Source organism: Anser anser (assembly GCF_964211835.1).
Source record: "Anser anser genome assembly, chromosome: 3".
Lineage (NCBI taxonomy): Eukaryota > Metazoa > Chordata > Aves > Anseriformes > Anatidae > Anser > Anser anser.
In genome coordinates, this window is record NC_139722.1 from 63,170,368 (window position 1) to 63,192,714 (window position 22,347).

The window sequence follows — 22,347 nt, forward strand, 5'->3', positions numbered from 1 at the left end:
TCCTGAACTCCACAGCTCGAGTCCTGACCCACACCTGCACTGGCCTTACCTCGTGCAGGGCTGGATCAAAGCCCGTTAACACCTCCTAAAATACCAGTACGGGGATCTAAGTGATTATGTATCAAGAGCGTAACCCCTAATTAACAGAAATAAAGTCAGCAGCGGTTACTGACATACAAAGCCAAAACGGTGGAGTACAGGTAGCCTCAGAGAAAGCAGAGGGGCTTGAGTTTGGGGGAGGGCTTAGAGGAACAGCACCAAACGGGACAGCCTGGCAGGGCCACCATCCAGCAGGGGGGCACGGAGGCTTCCCCGTGCTCGGGTGAGCCCACGGGGCCTGTGCCCGCCCGGCCGGGAGGGGGAGACACAACCGGGGGGCAGGCTGCGGGCCGGGCACGGCCCCGGCTCCCCTCGCACGGGCAGGAGCCGCCCCGCTGCCGCAGCCCCCGGGCGGGCCGGGCCGGGCCGGGCCGGGGGCACCGGGCCGAGGACGGGCTCCGCAGGGCTCCGGAGGCACGGGGCGCTGCGGCGGCCCCTGGCGGCGGCTGCCGGGGGCCGGCGGCGCTGCGGTTGTCACATGTCGGAAAGTCCCAAGCGCTGACGGTGGAAATCCCCGGTGGGGTTTTTTTTTTTTTTTTCTTGGTGTGTGTTGTGTTGTGCTTTTTTTTTTTTTTTTTTTCTTTCGCCCGGTCGCTGAAACAGAAAGGGGAAAAAAAAACAAGAGGCTGGGCTCAGCCCTTCATTCCGCGGCGGAGGCAGCGGCGGCGGCAGCAGCTCCGGCGGGGAGGGGGCGGCGGAGGCGGCGGAGCGGCCAGGGCACCCCGGGCCCGCTGCCGGCACGGCCCCGCGGGCTCCGCGGGCGTGGATGGCTGCGGGGCTCGGCTGCGTCCCCCCGCCGCGGCCCGGCTGCTGAGCAGGACGCAGGGGCAGGACCTCCCGGAGGAGCCCGGCGGCACGGAGGTGAGCGCTGCCCCGCCGGGCGGGGAGGCGGCCGCGGCTTCCCGGCGAGCGGCGGCCGGAGGGAGGCCGCGCCTCGGCTCTCCGGGGCTGCTGTCGGCAGCCCTTTGCCGGGCGAGGAAATTGTGCCCTCTGTTGATGGCTCGGGGCCGGCGGGAGCGGCGGAGCGGGGCGCGGAGCCCTGCCGGAGCGGCTCCCGGCCGCGGCTGGGGGCCGGAGGGGCTGGGGGGGCGCCGAGCCCCGGGCGAGCCGGCACGGCACGGCCATTTCGGGCAGAGGGCAGGGGACAGAAATAGCCTGACCCCAGGCATCCCTGGGGGGATGAACAGGGAAGTTATACGCGGCGTGAGACAGCTGCCTAGCCAGCCCGCAGCGTTTTGTTTTCCTGCGAGCTCCTGTGTGGAAGGCTTAGAGCAGCGCCCAGCACAAACCCGCACAGCTGGAGCTGAGTTTGCTGCTCGCTGAATCACCGGCTTACGGGGCTGCTGAGCTGCTTTTGTTTCGTCACCGCTTTCTAAAACCAGCGTTGTTCGGCTTCTGCCTTGATCGATGTTTGGTGGCTGTAAATGTCGTAGTATTTTCCGTGCGCGGAGGGGAAAACGTACCTGCAGAACAGAGCATCGAGTAGTACGGTTCCAGTGAATGCTCCTGTAAGCTCAGTGCTTTCTGTTGCTTAAAGCTGGAAATAACCATTTCAAGGGGCCATGTCAGTAGTGCTTAATCATGTGATAAGTCTTTATTTGGGTTAAAAAAAAAAAAATCAACCTATTGACTCAATGACTCTACTTACGTAACGAAGGGATTCGATATTCTGCTCGTCGCCGAGCAAAGTAGAGCTGTGATTATGAAGCAGATTAATAGGTGGTTGTTTATATATTTCTTAAATCATCCGTACATTTAAACGTAGGATTATGTGAGTGGTATGTATAAAACTGTGGGGGATGAGAAAACATGTTGTTTCTATTGTAAGGTTGTATATTCTTAGGGAAAACATTTATAATATACCATCTTTATTAGAGAAAGGAAAGCGTTCCCACGTGTTGCAAGAGCTGACAGCTCTGAGCACTGTTCCTAGTGCGTTGCCACAAGCAGAGGAAATAATACGGCGTGAATGACATTGCCCTGGTTGGGCAGAGAGGACTGCGCTGTCTCGTGTATCACCTGCCTCTATTTCGGGTTTGACAGGATGTCCACCGGCTGTCTCGGCCAGCTGGCTCTTGGCCAGGCTGCAGGAGGCAGCTCTTGGCAGCGGGAGCTGGAGGTCCCTCACCCTGAGAGCCCTTCCCAGCCTCCGGAAGGGCGGCTGGAGCTGGATGTTCTCGCTCGTCCCCTGTATGGAAGGACCTGCTGAAGCCCTTCTGTGCAAGTCGGGTCTTCTGTCCCCACAGGCTGGCGGTCAGGCCCTCAAACTGCAGTCCTCCTTTCTTTCTCTGGCCCTCCAGACTCCTGCCACTGTTAGGAAACATCCCAGTAGTTGCACAGTTTGGTTTTCAGTTGCTCCTTGTGCTGGGCATGGTCTTGATATACGCCTATGACTTGGTATTTGTCACTAAATTCATAATTACAGTGGTATTCTCTTCTAATGTGACCAGCTGAATTCTAAACGTGATGTCTGCAAACCTTTATTTTTCTTATTAGAAACTTCGCTTTGTTTGTAGACACAGAAGTAATCTACCTGGACAGCATGGAGAGTCTCTCCCTGTAAAAATAGCTGTTCATAGCATTAGCTGCTGTAGTGCACGGGAGTCTGGAGAGATGTGTGAATGTGGTCCCTCTGTTTGGCTGTAGCTAGCTGCAACGTTAGGGTGCTCTGAATAAGCGTTTCAGGCTGTAGATAGTTTGAGGTTATGGGGTTTTTTTGTTCTTCCCGCTGTAACCCATGAGGCCGGAGATACTGAAGAAAGGGATGCAGGGCAGTAAACATTACTTGTCCCACTGTGGAAAAATATTGGGGTTTTTGAGCCAAGTGGAAATGCTTTTTCAGCTCTGTTGACTTAGGGGTGAGTAATACTGGCACTGCTCTTTGCACCCCCACACGCTGCACAAGCACCTCTGTGCAGCAGCTCCACTGCTCACAAAACATAGGGAGCCTCAAGAAGAGTAACATAAGTCTGTCCTTGAGTACTTGCTCTGCTACTAATACCTTATTTACCATCTTCAGCTTCTGTAAGTATGGGACTAGCACACGTGTAATTAATTATGCAGGTTCTTTGTACTATCCCAAGCATCACTTCTCAGTATGCACGGGCTGCAGAAAGCTGAAATGGTCATTACCTGCTTTTTTTGGCATGTCATCAAAACAAGAGCTTGGAACGTGCTGAAAGTTCAGCAGGTTCATATGGCATTACTGTGCAGTTATCAATTAGTCAAGTTTCCAAGATAATTTTCCCTTCCCTTGATCTTGCCTTTTTTTATCCTTGCTTTCATTTAAATGCCTTTGTTTGAACAATGATGTAATTTCCTTCTTTATGAATAAATTCTCCTCAATATTTCAGTAAGTGATCACAGTAAATGAGTGAAATAAGCTGTTCAGTGGCTATATCTGAGTAATGCAGACAGAATGATGGATGTGAACTTTGAAAATGATCAGCTATGTAAGCCTTGGTGGACTGTGTCCATTCTGTGTACTTTTTGGGCAAAAAAACAACCAGAATCCCACACCTGGAAGTTCATTCTCAGTCTCTGCAGAAGTAATAGCACTACAGTGCAAGGACACTAACATGTCAATAAGAGAATCCTTTTCTTTTTTGTTTCAGATTTTGTCTGGGAACATGGCTGGCCAACATGTCCTTCCTCAGGCTTTATATCAGAGCAATATGTTGAAAGCTGTGAAGATTAGAGAGAGAACACCTGAAGATCTGGTCAAACCCCCCAATGGAATAATTCACCACTTCAGGACTATGCACAGATACACCATAGAAATGTTCAGAATGTGCCAGTTTTGCCCTCAGTTTCGGGAAACACTTCAGAAGGCGCTGACTGACCAGGCCACCCAGACTTCACTGGAGCGCCAGAGGAAGCTGAACTGGTGCATGGAAGTCAGGAGACTTGTGCCTTTGAAGACTAATGGTAAGTTGTGAGCAGGTCTTTGCGCTCGTGTCGAAGTGCCAGTTGTGACTGGCAGGCAAGGTTTGGTGATGACCCAGCTGTAATATCGGTGCCCGTGGGAGCACGCTGCCCCTGGCAAGCTGATCTCACTGGTGGTGGGCTTGGCTGCCTGGTGGGCTCTGCGAGCTCTTGCCTTCCCTCGGGGCTTGGCAGTCATTCCTCTCTTGGCCAGGGCAGCCGCCTTTGTGTGGCAAGAAAGTGTGCGATGCCCTCTTATTTTAAGGATCAGTGTTGGTCAGTGAAACTCATGTTAGCATTACTTTATGTGTATTGTGTCAGGCGCTATAAATGAAATAGCGATAGTGCAGCGATTTCTTAGCGGGATGCAAGAGCCCGTGTTGTCAAGCAGGAAAACTTTGCACATGACTGTGAGAATTGCTGGGCATTTCACGTTCAGTGCAGGAAAGATTTGGTAATGGCTATGACTTACGGTCATGCAACTCCAAGCTTAGACTCAGGATTCCCTACAGCATAGCATGCCCCAAATGGGAAAGTAGACTGGGACACTGAGGACATCAAGATTATGGGAAATATATATTCTTTGCTCAAGGAGCAGATGACACTGGTTATAGAAAAACTGGGTGTGGTGGACCTTCAGCCTAGTTCAAGTCTGTACATTATGCTCTTAGGAAGCTTATTTTCCTCTCTGTTTATATGTACATTGTCCTTGTCTTCCTAGACCACAGTCTTTTCTTTCCTGTTTGCACACAATTGTATTTTACAAAACCCATGAAAACAACCACCATGCAGATGCAGCTGCTGTGACCTTAAAGAGCCTGATCCAAATGTACATCTCTGTTACTGTAATTGAGGCACTGACCTTATGGTGGGCTTTTGTGGGCAGCCTCTGCTCTTGCATGAAATTCCCATGGTTGTAATTAGTCTGTCCGTGAAAACTGGGTAACCTTGAACTTCCAGAGGACGAGAGTTTCAGGTCGGGCAGGCAGTACTTGGCAGGTACCAGGAGGGTAACATCACTCCAAGTGTTGTGTCTTCAAAACTTCACTGCAAGAGATGCACTCTAACAGTCCTACTATGAAAATGGACAGTGTATGTAATTTATGCCCACGGTGCAGGCTTTGGAATCCCGTATCTGATGTTAATAGGAGTTCTGCAGGGATCAATGCTGCCTGGAGAGGCCCTTACTGCTGCTAACGCAATATTCAGTGAACAGGGTCTGGTGCCTTGTGTTGTGACCCTAGACCAGTGTTATAACTGGGGACAATTTATGGACCTGGGTCCTATCCGTGAGTAGGTGTACCAGTATACAGGATGCTGAAATATTAGGGATGGCAAAGCAAAAGGGGTTAGCTTGTGATCCCCCACTGCCCGTGCAGCCAGTGCATTGCACTTGGCTTCCGTCTGGTGCTGTAAGGTGCTGCAAGGTCATCAAGTGCTTGCGCAGGAGGAGTGGCTTTGGGAACCCGTGGTTTATGCAAAGTAGCTGCAGCTCTGCAGGAGGCAGGCTGGGCTGAAGGAGAGGATGGTTGACGGGAGCCTGGAGAAGCCGTGTACTAGACCAGAAAATTATGTTATTCAAATGAGTGGAAAAACTATGGTGATTTTTTTTTTTTTCTCCCACATGGCATGAAGAAAATTTTAAAAGCATTTGACTGCTTAACCCACAGATGTGGGAGGAATACTAGTTCCTTCAAAGATGGGCTTTCTTCAGAAAAATCTACTTTTTTTTTAATGAAGGCTTTAGTTGTTCATACTGTTCAAAGCAAAGTGATCTTTACAGGATCATTTAATGTATATTTTACCTAATATGTACATGAGTTGATGGTGTAATTTCTCTCCTTACAAAAAGAATCACTGCGCGTTTACTTGCAGGCATGTGAATGGTGGATAGAAAGCAGACGGTAGGAGGTATAAAAATTGAAACTTAAAAAAAAAAATTTAATTTAAAATTCCATCATCTATTGGCTGTAGCAATTTCACTTGTATAATGAATAGGCATTCATTCCAGCTCGCCCAACCACACCCCCCGGGAAAGTCCGAGGGAGGCTTCGCTGTGCAGCCGTGCGCGCAGCAGAACAAAAAGTACAACTGTTGCTCAACTGCTAGTCAAACAGCGCTGGGGAATTCCAAGTGCTGCGTAAGGAATTTTGGGCGCTGCTTCTCAATAAAGAACTGAAAGTCAGCTCTGAAAGAAGAAAAAAAAAAAATCTTATCTTTGCTCTAGATTTTGCAAAGGGAAAATTTTAATGGGATTAATATGTCATCTCTCTTGTTCAGAAGGAAACCCAGTCAGGTTTTCAATATTATATGCTCTTCCCTGATTTTTTTGAGCTCAAGTACGCAGTCTGCAGACGTTAAGTAAGCTTTGCAAGACGCCATTCAGAAACCAGAAGTCAGTGGTAGGAACCTGATATGCAGCGAGACCATAACAATTTATAAAATGTTAAGTATGTTTCAAATGATACTTATTCAGGATCTGGTGTCTGTTGTAGGTTTTTCTGAGCAGTTTCACAGAAAAAATAGCAAAGTGTTCACAAATGATTTACTTGAGCTCATAATGCATGTAGCCTGATGCATGGTTTTAAGTTTGGGGTCTTTTTTTTTTTTCTTTTTCCTCTCTCCCCTGCCCAAAAAAATCTAGCAGTTTTATCATGGTTGATGTCCTCTCTTCCAAGGAAATTAATATGGTTTCTTAACTTTCAGTGAATCTGTTTACCATTGTACTAAACACCAGGCCTAGTTTTGAATCTGAGGACATGACAGTAATGGTTCTTGCTATTTCCCTTTCAAAAAGGCTTCTGAAGAGGGTGGATAGAGGTAGAATTTGAAACAGAGCCATACAAATACTTTGTCACGCCTTTCAATTAAGTTTATTAACTACTCAGATTCTCAGTTCCTTCCCTGTGAAATTGCAGAACTCTGCTTTTCTTCCTACATGTAAAGAGGACTCCTTCAATGGAAGTCGTTGTCTAAATGAAAGGCAAATAATTATGTTTTTCATTTAGCTAATTTTAATTTTGTGCTTTAGAAAAGCGAATCTCTACATGAAATTTTCAACAGCACAGCATACATACAGCTATCAGTTCTGAGAGGAAGGCAAGAGGTGTTCCTGCAATTGCTTTACATAAATGAAATAGCTACAGAAAGGGAAGAACAGGTCGTTATAATTCATTATAATTCCTCCATGCACAGACAAATGCCAAGCCTTCCTATGCAGTGCTCGTCAGGGGAGGTGTTACTATAGGATATTCTTTGTGTTTTCCATTTTCTCAGCCCTCTGCCATCAGGTGTACATTTGTTTAAACACTGGTGAGGGAGATTTACACATTCTTTTGAACTTTTAAGATGACTTGGTTGTGTTTAAAAGCCGTCGCAACTGCTTGACATCTGCAGGCAACTCCAAAATCTAGTTCATGAGATCAGTCCTAGTTAGTAAGATGAACAAGGAGCAGTTAAGTAAGATAGATAAGGGGCAGGTTTCCCACCGCTGCTGAGTGCAGCCAGCCAGTGCAGGGACAAGAAGTAGAGAGGGGACAACTTGCTTTCTTCCCCTGAGCAGAGCACTCGCAGCTGCCATCTTCCTGTGAAAAGCCCTCTGGCAGAGGCTTAATGAAAAGTGCACGTGGAATATGTGTATGTGCTGCATAATTAATTCCACATCCTACTTGTTGGTGGGGTTTTATTTAAGTAGCCATTTAAAACCTGTGCTCTTTTCTCTTCAGGTGATGGAAATTGCCTCATGCACGCTGCATCACAGTACATGTGGGGTATTGAAGATATTGACCTCGTCTTGAGAAAAACATTGTTTAGCGCCCTCAGGGAGATTGATACGCGGAACTTCAAGCTGCGCTGGCAGCGGGAGGCTATTAAGTCCCAGGAGTTTGTAGAGACGGGACTCCGCTATGACACCCGGGTAAGGCGGCCTGAGGGAATTGTGCAGTTTCCTGAATGCTTCTCGGTGTTGCCTTGCTGATTTTCTTTGATTCTTTGGCTTCACGGATCCCACTGTTTGTGGAGAGAGGAAATATTCTTTCTTTGGAGGAAATGGGAAAACATGAGTATTTTGAGTGCTGCAGTTGGTTCCTGACCTCCGTGTCTTTAAACCATTGCTGATGGATGTTTCTTTCCTCAGAACTGGGAGGAAGAGTGGGAATACCTCATTGAAATGACCTCTCCAGAAACATCTGGGGCTCGAAACAGGCTTCCTTACAACGCACTGGAAGAAATCCACATCTTCATCCTTGCTAACATCCTCAGAAGACCAATCATTGTCCTTGCAGGTGAGTTGCCCAGCAAGTCATCTCGTGTGAAGGATTACCTTAGTCTGTGCTGAATTAGTGATCTGATTTTGCTAATTGTTGTTTTCAGGTAGATGTATTTCAGAACTAGGAGTTTCAGCAATTGTTTTAAACACCCAGAGTGTTTTTCTGTTACCTATAGCACATACATATTTGTGCTTAACAGATTTTTTTTCTTCCTTGTGCAGATAAAGTGGTGAGAAGTTTAGAATCAGGCTCCAGTTTTGCGCCTCTGAACGTTGGCGGTGTTTACCTGCCACTCCTTTGGCCAGCTGAAGAATGCTACAGATATCCGATTGTGCTTGGCTATGACAATATGCATTTTACACCTCTAGTGACCCTGAAGGACAGTGGGCCAGGTATTTTTCAAGTACTTCGTCTAGTATTTGCATAGCCTCTTCAATACTTTTATGCTGATACAGCATTTAAAATATAATTTGGCTAATATTTGCATTTTAAAAGTTAATGCAAAAGATTTCTTTGGAATATGTTCTTAAAATGTAAGCAGAAACAGCTGTGTGTGTAAATCTGAATAGAAACTAAAAATTGTCTTTAAAATGCCAGCTGAAAGTGGAGTACAGCTCACCTGCTTCCAGGCTGGGATCAAAGGGTGTCCTCTGCTTCGCTGTGTGCTGGCCTCCTTTCCATGTACCAGCATAAAAGAAGCTTCAAAGGACATGGTCTCACAGCTGTGTGCAGCTGCCTAGCAGGGGTAGTGAGATACATTAAAAATGGCAAAGCATGTATCTCATCCAAATGGATAACAGTTCTCTAGATTCAGGTTAGGGCATCATCTTATGAAAAGGTGTAATAAACTAAGCTCTATGATACTTCCCCCAGGGAGAAGGCAATTGCTATGGGGATGTTAAAAATCCCAGTAGGATGGGACTAGATGTGTGGGACAGATGTGTCTGCATCCTCTCTTAATCGCACTGTTCGGAAACCAGTTGGTCTTGGCAGCCAGTCTCTTGTCTCTCCAAATTTCAGCAGCAGTGTTGACATCTCCATTGTGTTGCATCTTGTGGTTATTCCTGTCAGGTAAAGTATCTGTGCTAACCCATTGTGTTTCCACACAGAAATCCGGGCTGTCCCTCTGGTCACCAGCGAACGAGGCAGATTCGAGGATTTGAGCGTGCACTTTCTGACAGATGTGGAGGAGAGGGATAAAGAGCAGCTGCTAAAGGACTACTTGATAGTCATAGAAATTCCAGTGCAAGGCTGGGATCATGGTACAACTCATCTAATTAACGCTGCAAAGTGAGTGTCATTCCTGTTTCCTTAGTTATGTTGTTTAAGGTGGTGGTAGAAGCCACACCAGCCTGTGTGTGTGCCCCTTCCCTGTTTCTTTCCTTCCATGATAGTGCGTGTTTGCCCTCTGCAGTATAAAATATTGGTGTTACCGTTCACGTGGTTTTAAGTGATATGTGCTTGAACCGGTCTCAAAGTCTTCAGATTTAGCAGCATGAGCCTCATATTTTAGAAGAGTAAAGCCAACAGACTAGTTTCAGTGACTTTTACGTTACTCAGGGAGTGGCTGAGAAGTAGTTAAAACCAGGAACTAGTTAGGCAGAAGTCCTGCACTTCATTGAAGGGTAAATTGCATAAAGTGCAGTGGTGTAATTTTGTCTGCACTAGGCAGACAAGTACTTGGCAGTATGCTCAACATACAAATGCCTTGAAAGGGTGCGTTCTTGCAGCGTCGCAGCAGACAGGAAGCTGTGGCCAGTGGAGGAGCTGGCACCTGCCCTTGTCCCCCTGGCAGTTAGCAGTCAGCAACGTATGGAGCAGCTGATTGCACTCACCAGCTTCTCTAATTTGGGGACTGCTGGCAGCAATGCCTGCCCATCCCTTCGTGACTCCCCCTATCCCCTGTCACTTCTCCCATTACAGCCCACGGCGACATCTCTATGCTGTCGAGTGCCACTGCCACAATGGGTTCTCGAGTATTACCAGCAGTGCTGGCTCCTCATCCTCTGAGCTATTGCACGATAAGCTGTGATGTGGGGTTTTCCCTGCGGTCAGGGTCACGTAGGGATTCTGTGATGGGTTCTAGCATTGCTTCAACTGAATTGAAGCCACCTAGTTTGTTTAAAGAATTTGACTGGTAGATGCAGACCCCATAGAGCAAAAAAAGGGAGCAGATTTCACAATGACTCAGTATTTCATGATACAATTCCACAGGAGCAAAGTTTTCTTCTGAGCATGGGCTGTGAAGAGGGTGGTCAAACACTCTAAGCTCAGCTGAGCATTGGTCTTCAGAGGAATTCAGAATTTGGGGGATTTTGCTTTTTATTTCTGAGAGATTATCTGTAGCCTTCCTGCATACATCTTTCATAGACAGTAAACCCTTACCTTGAAAATCCTTCCAAGAATACTTCTGTGTTTAGCACTGTGTAAGACCATTTCTTTAGATGTGAAAGTCTCCATTTGACATCACTGAACACCTGCTTTTAAAATTATTTCCATTTACAGCAACAGTTAACATCCTGGATCTTCTAGCTGAGTAATATGGATGTGTATTAAATCTACATTTCCTCCCCACGTGGCTTGTATTTGTCTCCACCCCCTACCATCTGCCCTTTTCAACCGGTGATAATTTTTTTTTGTTTGTTTGTCAGGTTGGATGAAGGCAACCTACCCAAAGAAATAAACCTTGTGGAGGATTACTTTCAACTGGTGCAGCATGAGTACAAGAAATGGCAGGAGAATGCTGAGCCTGCTAGAAGAGAAACCTGCTCCAAGACCAGACAGGAACTGTCTTTTTCACAGCTCTCCCTCTTACAGGTGAAATGTGAAACTCCGAACTGCCCTTTCTATATGTCTGTGAACACTCAGCCCTACTGCCATGAGTGCTTTGAGCGGAGGTCGCAGGGAAGCAAAGGAAGAAAGCAGACCTCTAAAGCAGCACCTGAGAAACTAAAAGTAGCTGGATCAGGCTCCTCCCGCGGTGAAGTTTGTGAACCTGGGGGATGGATGTCTGCAGAGTCTGTAGCAGGGCCTCGCTCCGCACCTCCAACTGCTCCAAGCCTCTTCCTCTACAGTGAAACCACTGCCATGAAATGCAGGACTCCAGACTGTCCCTTCACCTTGAACGTGCAACACAACGGACTTTGCGAACGCTGCTACAATTCCAGACAGCGCACTCCTTGTAACAATTTGGATGACCAGAGACAGGTAGACTATGCCACGTGTAACGTGTGCCTTCAGAAGGCCAACAGGACCTTTAATGGCATATGCAGCACTTGTTTCAAAAGGACTACAGAGCGCTCCTCGAATGGCGGCCCTGGTTTTCTGCCCACGTGCCACCAGAGATCTACATCTGACCCATCCCAGATGTCACCGAGCCTCCTTCAGCATTCTTGCCATCAGGCTCCCAACAACAACTGTGAGGAGCCACCGCTGGCACCACTGCCTCATGCCCCACACGGTCCGGAGGAGAAGAGGGGAAGTAACCTCTGCAGGAAACCTGGCTGCAAGTTCTTTGGAACCCCTCAGAATGAGGGCTTTTGCACGCTGTGTTTCTTTGAGTACAGGGAAAACCATGGTAAGTGAGCTCTGTCAGATGTGGTGCAGATTGTGAAACTGAAGTTCAGCACACACTGTGCCCTAAAAAAAACAGGGGTTGACAGAAACAGTGTGGAGCACAAGTAGCAGCGTGAGGAGAACATGCTTTTTTGCCATTATTATCCCGGAATGAGGCATACATTAACGTGTGGGACTTCTGTGAAATCTGTTGCAAAGCTTCCCATTGGCTTTCATGGAAGCAAAACTTAGTCAATGAAGAGTCACATTTAATGCCTTTCAACTGCAATAATGTTTTGCTATGAATTTTCTCCAATTAAACTTCATAATAACTAGAGAAGCTGTAGGAATTGTTGAGGGAAGTGGTATTGTATTGATGCTACTGAAAACCAGTTCTGTTTGTAAGGCAAAGCTTTAAGGCAAGCTTAAAAAGCCTGGTGTGAATTTGAAGATAAAACTGGTATAACACTCTGAAGTCACTTCAATAAATAAAGCAAGCAAAATTTGCCTGTAGATAATGTGCAAACACAACGTGTGTGCAAGATAATACGGAATAAGTATTTTGTAGTAACATACGAGTATATTATTATAATGTACCTTGAAATCTTTCTTGGTAGTACCAAGTACACACGTGCACATGTCAAGCCCATAAAAAAAGTAATTGTTGATAAATCATGTCTTGAAATCTTCAACTTCATGCTTCTAGTTGATTACACAGTCAGTGTCCTTGGGTGCAGAGGGCAGAAGGCACGTGTAAGAGGAATAATGCTCACTTCTTTCGTTGCTGACAAGCATGCCGATACTGCCCTTCTCATGTACTTTCAAATTATGAGCTTGTATAAAAGCTTGAAAAGCTTGCAAAAGCTTATTTTGCAGTGTTGGTCACGAGGAAAAATGTTTTCCTTGCGAATGTGGAATATATAAGATTGCCTTGTGAGATTAATAAGTGTAGGGCATGTTAACCCATTTAGCTCTGTTCTGTTACCCAATGTGATTGTAACAGGGGAGGGTGAAAGGAAAGGAAGAGTTGGGATGTATCACAGGCAATACTCTGAAACCAGTGGTGAAATTCCCCCTTGATTTCAGTGGAATCCAGTTTCTGTGCTGAGAGCAAGTTCAGCAAATCAGCTGTTGGAGCAGTTTCTGATGTAACAATCAGTCTGTATTAGCCCTCTTATTTACGTAAACTGAAGGAAAGTGCATTGACTGGGGGATCTCTGGGTTGTCCAAACTCCATGCTTGAGGCTAGTAGTTTTTTTTTTTCTTTGTAAGATGAAGAGCTTTTCTTAGTAGCCTTGGGTCATCCGGTCTGTTGGGCTTATTCAAACTCCTCCTGTCCTTACTTTGCATTACAGACAGTGCTTTACTACGCCATCAGAGGAGATCTCAGAGGAATTCCTCAGCAGCTGGTCAGCAAGGGAGCTCTGCTGCAGCCTTCCACAAAAACATGTCCTGCCAGCAGCGCAACTGTGGCACCCTGGGTAGCACCATGCTGGAAGGCTACTGCCAGAACTGTTTCATTAAAGCCCAGAGCCAGCGATTTCAGGAAGCCAGAAGGACAGAAGAACAGCTAGTGAGACAGCCCGAAGTAAGTATGAACTTTGAAAATCTTCCTCTTGTTTAGCATGTTTATTCTCTCCTGAGAATAACTCAAAGCATGTAACAGGATGCAGCAAAATTAGATTTTTCTAAGTGTCATGGGAAGACAAGTGCAAGATATCTCATGATTTCCCCCCCCTACAACTGAGCAGCACCCATTGAGGTTGTTCTCAGTTTAGGTTAAGCATGGCTGTGTTCAGCTTTACCTGACTGGAATTTCACCAGCAATTTCACTGGAAGCAATTGGACCAACAGTTGTTTTGCTAGCTGGAGAGTTTAGTTCTTACCTACAGGGCTATGCAGCAGCATCAAGAAATTTAGTCTGCTTCACGTTGCTTTTTTCATTGAGCACATTACAGATTTTCTATTCCAGGTGTTTTCATTTGATTTGTTCTGGCTCTAGAATTGAGTTTTACCAAAGATAAAAAAATCTTTTTTTCTAAGAAACGACAGTATTTATGATGATCTTTGGTAAAGCACAACTCAGCTCTTGGTATCATACCCTTCAGAAGAAATGCGTTTTCCTAGGAGCTAAAAAGACCACTAGCTTCAATTTGAGTTGTCTGCTCTGCAAAGCAGTGTCCCAAAGCCCTTGCACTGTTTGCGTCGGTGTGCTGTCTGTGTTTACTAACAGCCCCTGGTGGTTACATATACAACACATTAGCACAGTTGAAAATAAATGGAAATGCCACGCGTGTCGCCAGCATAACTGACAATGTTTTTAACGTGTTTCTAGAGAACAGGACAGCGCAGAGATTTACAGCGAGCAGCATTGACTAGCCAGAAGAGACAGTGTGCTGTGGCTTCGTGTCGGAACAACCTGGCGTGCAGAAGTGAGGAGCTGTGCCAGGAGTGCCAGCGCCGCGGCCAGATTGCGCAGCTGGGGAGTCCCAGGGAGCCAGCTGCAGATGAGACCCCGAAGCAGCGCTGCCAAGCCCCTGCTTGTGACCACTATGGCAATACCAAGTGCAATGGTTACTGCAATGAATGCTACCAGTTCAAACAGATCTACGGCTAGTGGAAAGGAAGAGTTGGTGAAGAACAAGAACGAGGTGCCAGCTACTTCCTTAACTGAGATGGTGCTATGTCCAAAACACTTATCAGTCCTGGGAGTGGGAGGTTGGGGGGGGGAACATAAGCTGTCTGCTCTTGTTCTGTTTATTCCTGTTCTTGGGAATAAGTATTTAATTCCTCTAAACACTGCATACAAGGACTGCTGAGAAGGACTGGTTGCTTTCTGCACAGAGCTGTCTTTCATGAATAAGCTCCTGTCGTGCTGTATTTAATTCTTGGAGTTCCCAGTAGGAAGTTTGAAGCATTTGAGTCTAAAGAGCTTCCTGCTTCTGCCTCTTTCTCAATACCTCCCCTGCTCCCAGACAAGAAACCACAACTACTGTTGGAGGTGTGGGAACTCTGCGTTGACGTATATTGGTCAGAGGCAAGTCTTTCCTGAGAGAGGTCCTCCAGGACAGGCTGATGCAACTTGCAGTTGAAACAGAGGGTCTCTGAAGAAACTTGCTTTGGTTTCCTTGCTTGTGTTCTTGCAGAGCTCAACAAGGCTAGAGCTCCTGCAGGCATTTAGGGTAGTAACAGTGAGTGGTTCTGGGTTTGCAGAGCCCTTGGCAAACTAAACTGCACTCTTGAACAAGACCAGTAGTGGTCTGCTCCTTCAATACACTTAACCACCATTTAGATCCTTTCCCAAAGCTGAAGATAGCTGGAAAGATAACATGATTACAGAAGCACCTTTTAAAACTATGTGATGGGAAAACCGAACCCTGCAATTCCCCTCTCATTGCCTTCAACATATTGAAAACCCCCTGAAACCCTTCATCTTAGGCTTCAGTTCTGAAGCCAAAGTAGCTTTCTTCTCTTCAATTATAATTGTCAGAAATACATATGCTGCTGTTCATACCTCCCACTCCCAATCTCTCACTTCTGTTATCCTTAATGTGATTCTGTTATCATGCTTACAGCTTGGAGCTTGGTAATAAGGTACTTCAGGATCAAGATTTCACTCCTGGAGTTCATGCATTCACTTCTCATTCTGCAGTACCTTAGCAAACTCACCTATACTGTTGTGCCTGATACCTGCTTCTCTCCTCTCCTTTAATACTTCTTAAGTTTTCAGCATCTGTTTTGCTGCTACAGTTTTAGAGGTGGTACCTCTTCTAATTTGCTTCTCAAGTTTAGAATCTTTTCTAGTTATTAAAAAAAAAAAAAGGTTTCTAAAAAAGAAAGTTAAAATAACTCTTGACTTATTTCTGTTAAATTTTATATATTTTGTGAACATTAATGTGAACATAAGTTTTATTAAAATATTTATATTATTTCAAACAATGCAACTTGAAATTTGCACATCTAGGATTTTTTTTTACATATATTTACTCCTGTGTTGAACTTTGCAAACTTAAATCTATGACTGAAAAACATTCTCTGATATAAAGAAATAAATTATTGAAGGATTGAATTCAGTATTTTGTATTGATGAGAAGGAGCACAGTTGAGCATGGGCCACCCACTGACAAAAGGATTTCTGTCCAGGACCACACACAGGATGTGATTCGTTACATCACTGATGCGCCCTGGTTCAGGTCATGTAACCAAGCGCTTTGAGGTGATGACTTGTTGTGTGTCTCCACTTAGTGTCTCCCAACTTCAGTGTCCTCTCAGGAAGAGCTCTTGGTACCTTGTGGGACACGCATGCAGTCGCTGTGCATCAGGACTTGGCTCCTGGGGGTGGGTGCTCAGTCTTCAGTCCCAAGAGCGGAGTGTGGCAGAGTAAGGATGGGGCCAGACCAGGCTGTGAGGGATGCTAAGCCAGGCTGATTTGACTGCTTTCTTCATTCATCTACCAGTTATGCCATGGGTTCCCAGCTGACAATGATTGAGAGCTACTTTGGGTGGTAGTGATGGCCACGAGTGACCCGCATGCTTGCAGGGGGCAAAGGCCCAGGCCAGCCTAACCACCTCCTCTCACCATGAGCAGCAGGGAAGCCCCTTGCTTTCTGGTCTTGGCATCTGGCTTGCTTGGTCACTCCTGAAAAGCAAGGTGCTGACTGCTTGGCTGAACGGTACTTGAAAGTGGTGTTTTCTTATCACAAATTCGTCTGAACCCAGCCACCCTGCCAGGGGCTTTCTGGGTTGTAACACTCCCTCAGCATGGCATAAGGATTTTTCAGACCTCTCTCTGGACAGGCAATACCGTTACACCACTGTGACTTCTACATGTTGCCCGTGATCTTAAAGAAAAATAAGAGCTGCAAGCTGCCTGGTGTTGTCAGGACAGGGGCCCCTTTCCTAAGAGGTGACCCTGCCTGCTTCCCCCTCTCCTGGTCAGTTGCTCTCTGTCCTGGTTAACCCTGTCATCCTTTCTGTTTGTTCAGGAGCACGTTTCAACACAAGCTTCAGTGCTTTCCCAGTTGAAACCACAGAGGTGTTACATTCCTGAGTACTTTTGCAATGGGTCAGCCAGTGCTTGTAATTTCTACAGCTCTCTAGACCATGTTCCTGGGTTCCTGTCCACCTTCGTACACAGTGCTTTTTTACAGTTCAGCCCACCTCCCTCTGAACTGGTGCGTCCCATCGTTTCAGAGCAGACAAGCTAGAAGTAAACCTGCTCCGCAGAGCAGAGCGTGTTGGACCTACCAACCCAATCTTTAGAGCATATTCCTGTTTTTCAAATTGTGTTTATCCGTTCCCTCCTTCCCCTTTCTTCACAACTCATGCAACTTGCATGCCTGCCTGATTCACCAGACTCCCACACCATGCAGAAACCTTGGTGCTGAAAGAGCAAGCAAGGCCTGGCAGGGATGCCTGCAGTGAGGCTCACCGAGGTGAGGGCAGCTCCCAGCATCCAGCCGAGGCAGCCGTCAGCCCCTGCTCCCTGAAGAGGCAGAGCCTCCACCACGACACCCTCAGGGGAGGAAGCAGTGGGGAGGGGGAGGTAGGTTAACCCCGCTTGCTGCTGGCTGCCACTTCTGCACAGAGGAAGGGTTTCAGCTGAAATGCCCCTAATCCCACTGTTTTTTTCTGCTGCTTTCTGGGCCCATTACACATAACTTTGAAGTCACATGAGGCTTGTCTCATTCTGAAGCTTGTATGTAAATGAGTGCCCAGCCTGTCTCTTGTGACTGACTTGTGTGGGAACATTAAAGCTAATGGTGCCTTTTTTTTTCTTTTTTCTTTTTTTTTTTTTAATACTCTGGTATTTCCCTAATGGCTTTAGGGGATTTTGACCCTCTGATGCTTTCTTCTGTCTGCCCAGCCAGACACCTCCTCAAGTTCAAGTATTTTTTTCCTTCCTGTTCTGCAAGAGAGAACTTTTATTTGGATTCTCCCTTTTTTGTGACCACTTATGGAAGTTTCTTTGCTGAGATGCAAATCGTTCATAGATTGTTTTCTGAGCATAAAGTTAAAACTAATATGAAACAATTGGCTTAACTACTTTCATTGCTCTGGAGTACTTTATAATATGGTGCAGTAAAGGATTGCTGTGCCAGATGTGCTTACATATTCATTTTGTTTATGGAAAGGATACTTTTAGATGTTTTCAGTAATTCTTCCTGATGGACCTAAATATTATCTGTGTTTCTAGACTTCTCAGGGATATAACGTCTGTATTAATACGTAACATGACACAGCAAAGAAGAAGGCAGTTACTAAATTTTTATACATTTATCTTCTGATACTTCAGTGCTCTGCTGGGCAAGCCTTTGTTGTGCCATAAAGTAATGGCCATATGGGCAGGGATGGGAGCACGAAACAGCATGTCATCATTTAGATGAAAACATTTACACTCTTAGATCTCTGACTTGATGTATTGCAGGAGCCTCAGGCAGGACCTAGCATGGTGGGCTTTTCAGGTAAAGCAAGAACAGAAAGGCTCCACTCAATGCCAGCTGTGATGCTCCACCTTCACACAGAAGCTTAAGACATCATATTGACAGCCTGTGAGCCAAGTACCCGTCCTTTCCTCCTGCTCTTGGTTGGATTCATCTCCATCCTGTACAGACTCCAGCTCAGCCTGCAGAGCAGAAGAGAACAGTTCCGGTTATTTAAGTCAGAATGAGTTATTCGATTAGCCCGTCAGCAGTTGCTTGCCATGCAACTTAGTGTACAGCTGCCAGCTGACCCGCAGGCGGCGTGGAGCAATTACGAATGTAATAAATGGAAATGAAAAACATTTATTTGAGTTACTGTAAATGTAGGAGTGGTCTCATATCTGCTTTTTATGTGCTTGATGGAGTCACAAGTGGTTACTCTTTTGCCAGCTGTCTCATCCTGGTGTTCCTGCACGTGCTGCAAACTGTCCTGAACTGTACCACCCCATTCCTTGGAAGTGTCTAAAGTTACTTCAAAGAGGGAAAAAAACAAAACAAAACAAAACAACAACAAACTTTTTTCACAAAACCTGGTCCTAGTCCTACACCCTTTGGAGCAGAAATAGTGTACTAGTGACATAGCCATCAGCCTGGGGACCTGAAGAGTGAGAGGCCAGCTGAGGCCCTTTTCTGGCCACAACCCTGCCATTGAAGTCTCCTACCAGCTGAGGAGGGAGGGTGGCTATATCCAAACTGCTGTGGGGAAGGCCCCTGGCCTAGGCATCAGGTACCAGTGGGTTGAAGTGGTCTGAGGCTGCCATGGCCCTGCACCCGTAGCTTGGGTCAGTGTCCCTAATATTTGGTTCTGCTCAGACGCTTTGGTTGTAAATTAGAAATGCTTTGCTTAAAGGAGACTCTGATTCTTGGGAACTGCTGTCATTTCTGCTGGGAGCAAGAAATGGCAGGTGCTCAACAGAAATGAATACACATCTGTTGTTTTTTTTCCTGTAGTAGTAGTAGTTTCCGAAGTTTTTGGATTATGGGTCACTGTGAAACTGATATGTTTTTGGTGCCTAAAATTAAACATTTGCAACAATTTCTCACGCATCACCCGATCAATTAGGGGTTACCTTATGTTACTGATGTTGCAAATGCAGCTACACGGCTCTTCAACTAAATATCAGTGACTTTTTCTGGAGCTGTAGTTTGGCAACTTTTTTTCTGTCAAAATCAGTTAAATCATCCATAACTGGGAGCTATGGCCTTTACACTGACAGTGACAGGAATAAGAGAGAAGGCAGTTCAGTGATTAGGATACACGCAGAAAAAAAGTCCCCAGAGACACAAGCTCTCTGGATACTCTAAGTTGTCCTTCTCACCTGGGAGCTTTGGCTCCTCTTCCAAACAGGCACAACCGGGACTTTCAAGTTCCTATGTAAAGGAAGTAGTCTACGTTACTGAAGAAAAGTAAAAATGCTTGTGCATTCAATCTTTGTAAAACACATAGTTTAGCACGGTGATACGATGCAAGTTTTGTCTAGGTGAGAGTCATGTGGGAGCACCAATTGCATAATTTTTATCCAGCATACTTGAGTAGGACACAACAGTATAATATGTACAGCACCAAAATATAAAACCACAACAGTGAGCAGTTACCATTTTAGTTTATTTCAAAAGGGTGAGGCCCCTTAAAATAAGGAGTTAGCGGTACAGGTGTCTTTACATCCAGGTGCTCAGTTTCTCAGCTGCCCGTATTTAACGAGCAGCGTAGCAAACCTGTTGCTGATGGGAGCAGACTCAGTGTGCTAACCTAAGCTTGTTCGGTAATCCCTGCACTGATGCTTTCTACCACACTGGTGGTAAATACTGGTGGCACGAACCCTTCCCTGTTTCAGAAGGGCGGTCCTAGCTGCACATGAGGAAAGACAAAATGCTTGGAAGTGGCTTAACTGAGCTGCTACTTCGTTAACTCCCCTTTCCTTGGCCATCCATAGTTATTTTGGAGAAGACTGCTCTCACAGGGGTTATTCATCTGGCTGTTACATTGAGACCAACACTCTAGTACCTCACAGGCCTGCCTTGCTCCTGTGTGAGTGGAGAGGCCGAACCGAGCCAGGTCGAGGCAAGCCAGGCCAAGCCAAGCCACAACAGGCCAAGCTGAGACATTCAGGGCCGGGCGGTCCTCCTGTGGAGGCCCTGTGGCCACTGACCCCCACCAGGAGCTGTGTCAGTCCTCCATCACCATCCCCCTCGGCCTGCCGGGCAGCGCAGGACCCCTGACAAAGGGCTGTCGCAGCCCTGTCCCACTGAGCGCTGCTGCAGGCAACCTAGTGAACCCGGTGTGGTGGCATCTCGAGTTGTTGAGATAAATGATCACTGAAAAAAAAAAGCCTTTATATATATAAATTAAAAAAAAAAAAAAGTCTTTAATGTTTGTCAAACAGAAACCTGAAATAAGAGCAGGTAATTTTGCCTGGGAGTTTTATGATGACTTCTTTTTGTACTAATGTTAATTTTCAAAAACTCCCTGTGTCTAATATTGAAAGACAGCCTACGGCATGTTATCCAGACTACCCCCTCCTCCAGCCTCAGCCTCACTAAACCAAATACCATGTACGTAATCTCTCCCCCCTCCCACCACCCCCTGACCTCTGACAGCAATGATTCTTTTTGTTATTGATTCGGGTTTTTTTCTCCTCCCCTCAACCCCCCTCCCTCTTTTTTTTTTTTTGGTTAAGCCCTAGTACATATACGTGTTGGGCAGGAAGTCAGATTTCCCCTGGTGAATTACCATGGGGGGGGGGGGGGAGGAGGAAGGGGGCTTAGGTTTTGTTCTCTCATTATGGCTTCATTTCAAGGGATTCATATGATCTAATATTGAGTGCACGTTGTGAGTTAGTCCAATTCCCAAAACAGTGGCTACTAAAATTTTTTAAAAAATTAAAAAGCCACTGTTCAGTAGCATGTCACAAGAAGGGGTCAAAATTCCCTTCTCATTTACAATGTAAAGCAAAGCTAGTGAGCTGGGGATCTGCTCCAAGAAAGGCAGCGCTATGCAGTGTTTTGCACTTTTAAACAAATGCTTCTATCACCCTGAGGTGCGCTGTTGATTACTGGGGGACCAAATTTGTCCATGGCATTAAGTGCTATGTAGCCTGAGATCACACAGTCAGAATTCCCACTTGCTAAAGTTAATGACTGCAGGAGTCATTTCATTTCCTCTTGTCTGACATTCATAACAGAAGAGTGTGAAGAGCACTGAAGTGATGCCTGGAGAACATTTTACTTCCACCTCTGATAACATTTATACTGGTGTAAACCTTTGAGAACTGGACTGACTTCAGCGACTTTACTCCAGAAATTCTGTAGGATTAGTAGGATGGGAATTTAGCCAGGCTATTTATAAAAATAGTCTCTTACTTACTTTTACATGTTCTGGAGTAATAATAAATAAATAAATATATATTAAATTGCTGCTGTTGCAATCCACGTGCCACAAAGATACACCTACCTAAGCACACCTTATTGTTAAGTCCTCTTTTAAATATTGGCACACCTTGCACTGGTTACTTGTTACAGTTTAATGGGAATAAAACATCTCAGCCTTTTCTGTGGTCCTTAATGCACAACCACTTAAAGAGCAAGGGAAGTAGCCAGACTGATGTTTCAGCATGATAGCTTACAGCTTATTCAGCCGGTAACGTACTACCTGCAATGAGGACAAAACTAATTTCTACTTGAGGAAGGAGATCACATTATTTTTCATTTACGTATTATTAATGCACAGCCTAGCAGAAAGAGATGTTGTTACATGGCTTTTTCATGATCACGTGCATGTCTAGACCAGCCTACATTTGCCTAAAAGAAAAAAAGTCATCGTTTCCAGAGACTTTTTTTAAAAAAGGGAAGTTTGGGTGGTGGTGATAGAGCAATGAATGGTGACCCCTGGCAGAGCTGCTCTCTTCCAAGGCTGGTGCTGGGTTAGGTGCTTGGAGGCAGGAAAGCCTCCGGTGCTTGCCAGCGCTCCTGTGCGTTTGAGTCATACCAGTAGTGTGCACCATGTAAGTTCAAAATGCATT

General features: G+C 45.9%; 1 protein-coding gene across 3 annotated transcripts; it reads left to right on the forward strand.

The window, feature by feature from the left end:
* Nucleotides 1-478: 478 nt before the first annotated feature.
* TNFAIP3 (TNF alpha induced protein 3) lies at nt 479-15,910 on the forward strand. Of its 3 annotated transcripts, none has more exons than XM_083830440.1 (9): nt 479-616; nt 3,714-4,026; nt 7,749-7,939; nt 8,159-8,306; nt 8,513-8,683; nt 9,401-9,581; nt 10,943-11,868; nt 13,202-13,434; nt 14,182-15,910. In XM_083830440.1, exons 2-9 carry the CDS (start codon nt 3,729-3,731, stop codon nt 14,461-14,463), a joined length of 2,430 nt encoding a protein of 809 aa, XP_083686566.1. In that variant the 5' UTR covers nt 479-616; nt 3,714-3,728; the 3' UTR covers nt 14,464-15,910. The 3 variants fall into 3 exon arrangements, with proteins under 3 accessions (XP_083686566.1, XP_083686565.1, XP_083686567.1); XM_083830439.1 differs by lacking the exon at nt 479-616 and adding an exon at nt 684-960; XM_083830441.1 differs by lacking the exon at nt 479-616 and adding an exon at nt 1,020-1,607.
* The last annotated feature ends 6,437 nt before the right edge of the window (nt 15,911-22,347 follow it).

Excerpts from the sequence above, each read along its gene's own strand:
- TNFAIP3 (XM_083830440.1), top strand. The coding sequence starts at position 3,729 with ATGGCTGGCCAACATGTCCTTCCTCAGGCTTTATATCAGAGCAATATG. Across the intron at positions 7,940-8,158 it reads GACTCCGCTATGACACCCGG|AACTGGGAGGAAGAGTGGGA; the intron begins GTAAGGCGGCCT and ends TTCTTTCCTCAG. Across the intron at positions 8,684-9,400 it reads CCTGAAGGACAGTGGGCCAG|AAATCCGGGCTGTCCCTCTG; the intron begins GTATTTTTCAAG and ends GTTTCCACACAG.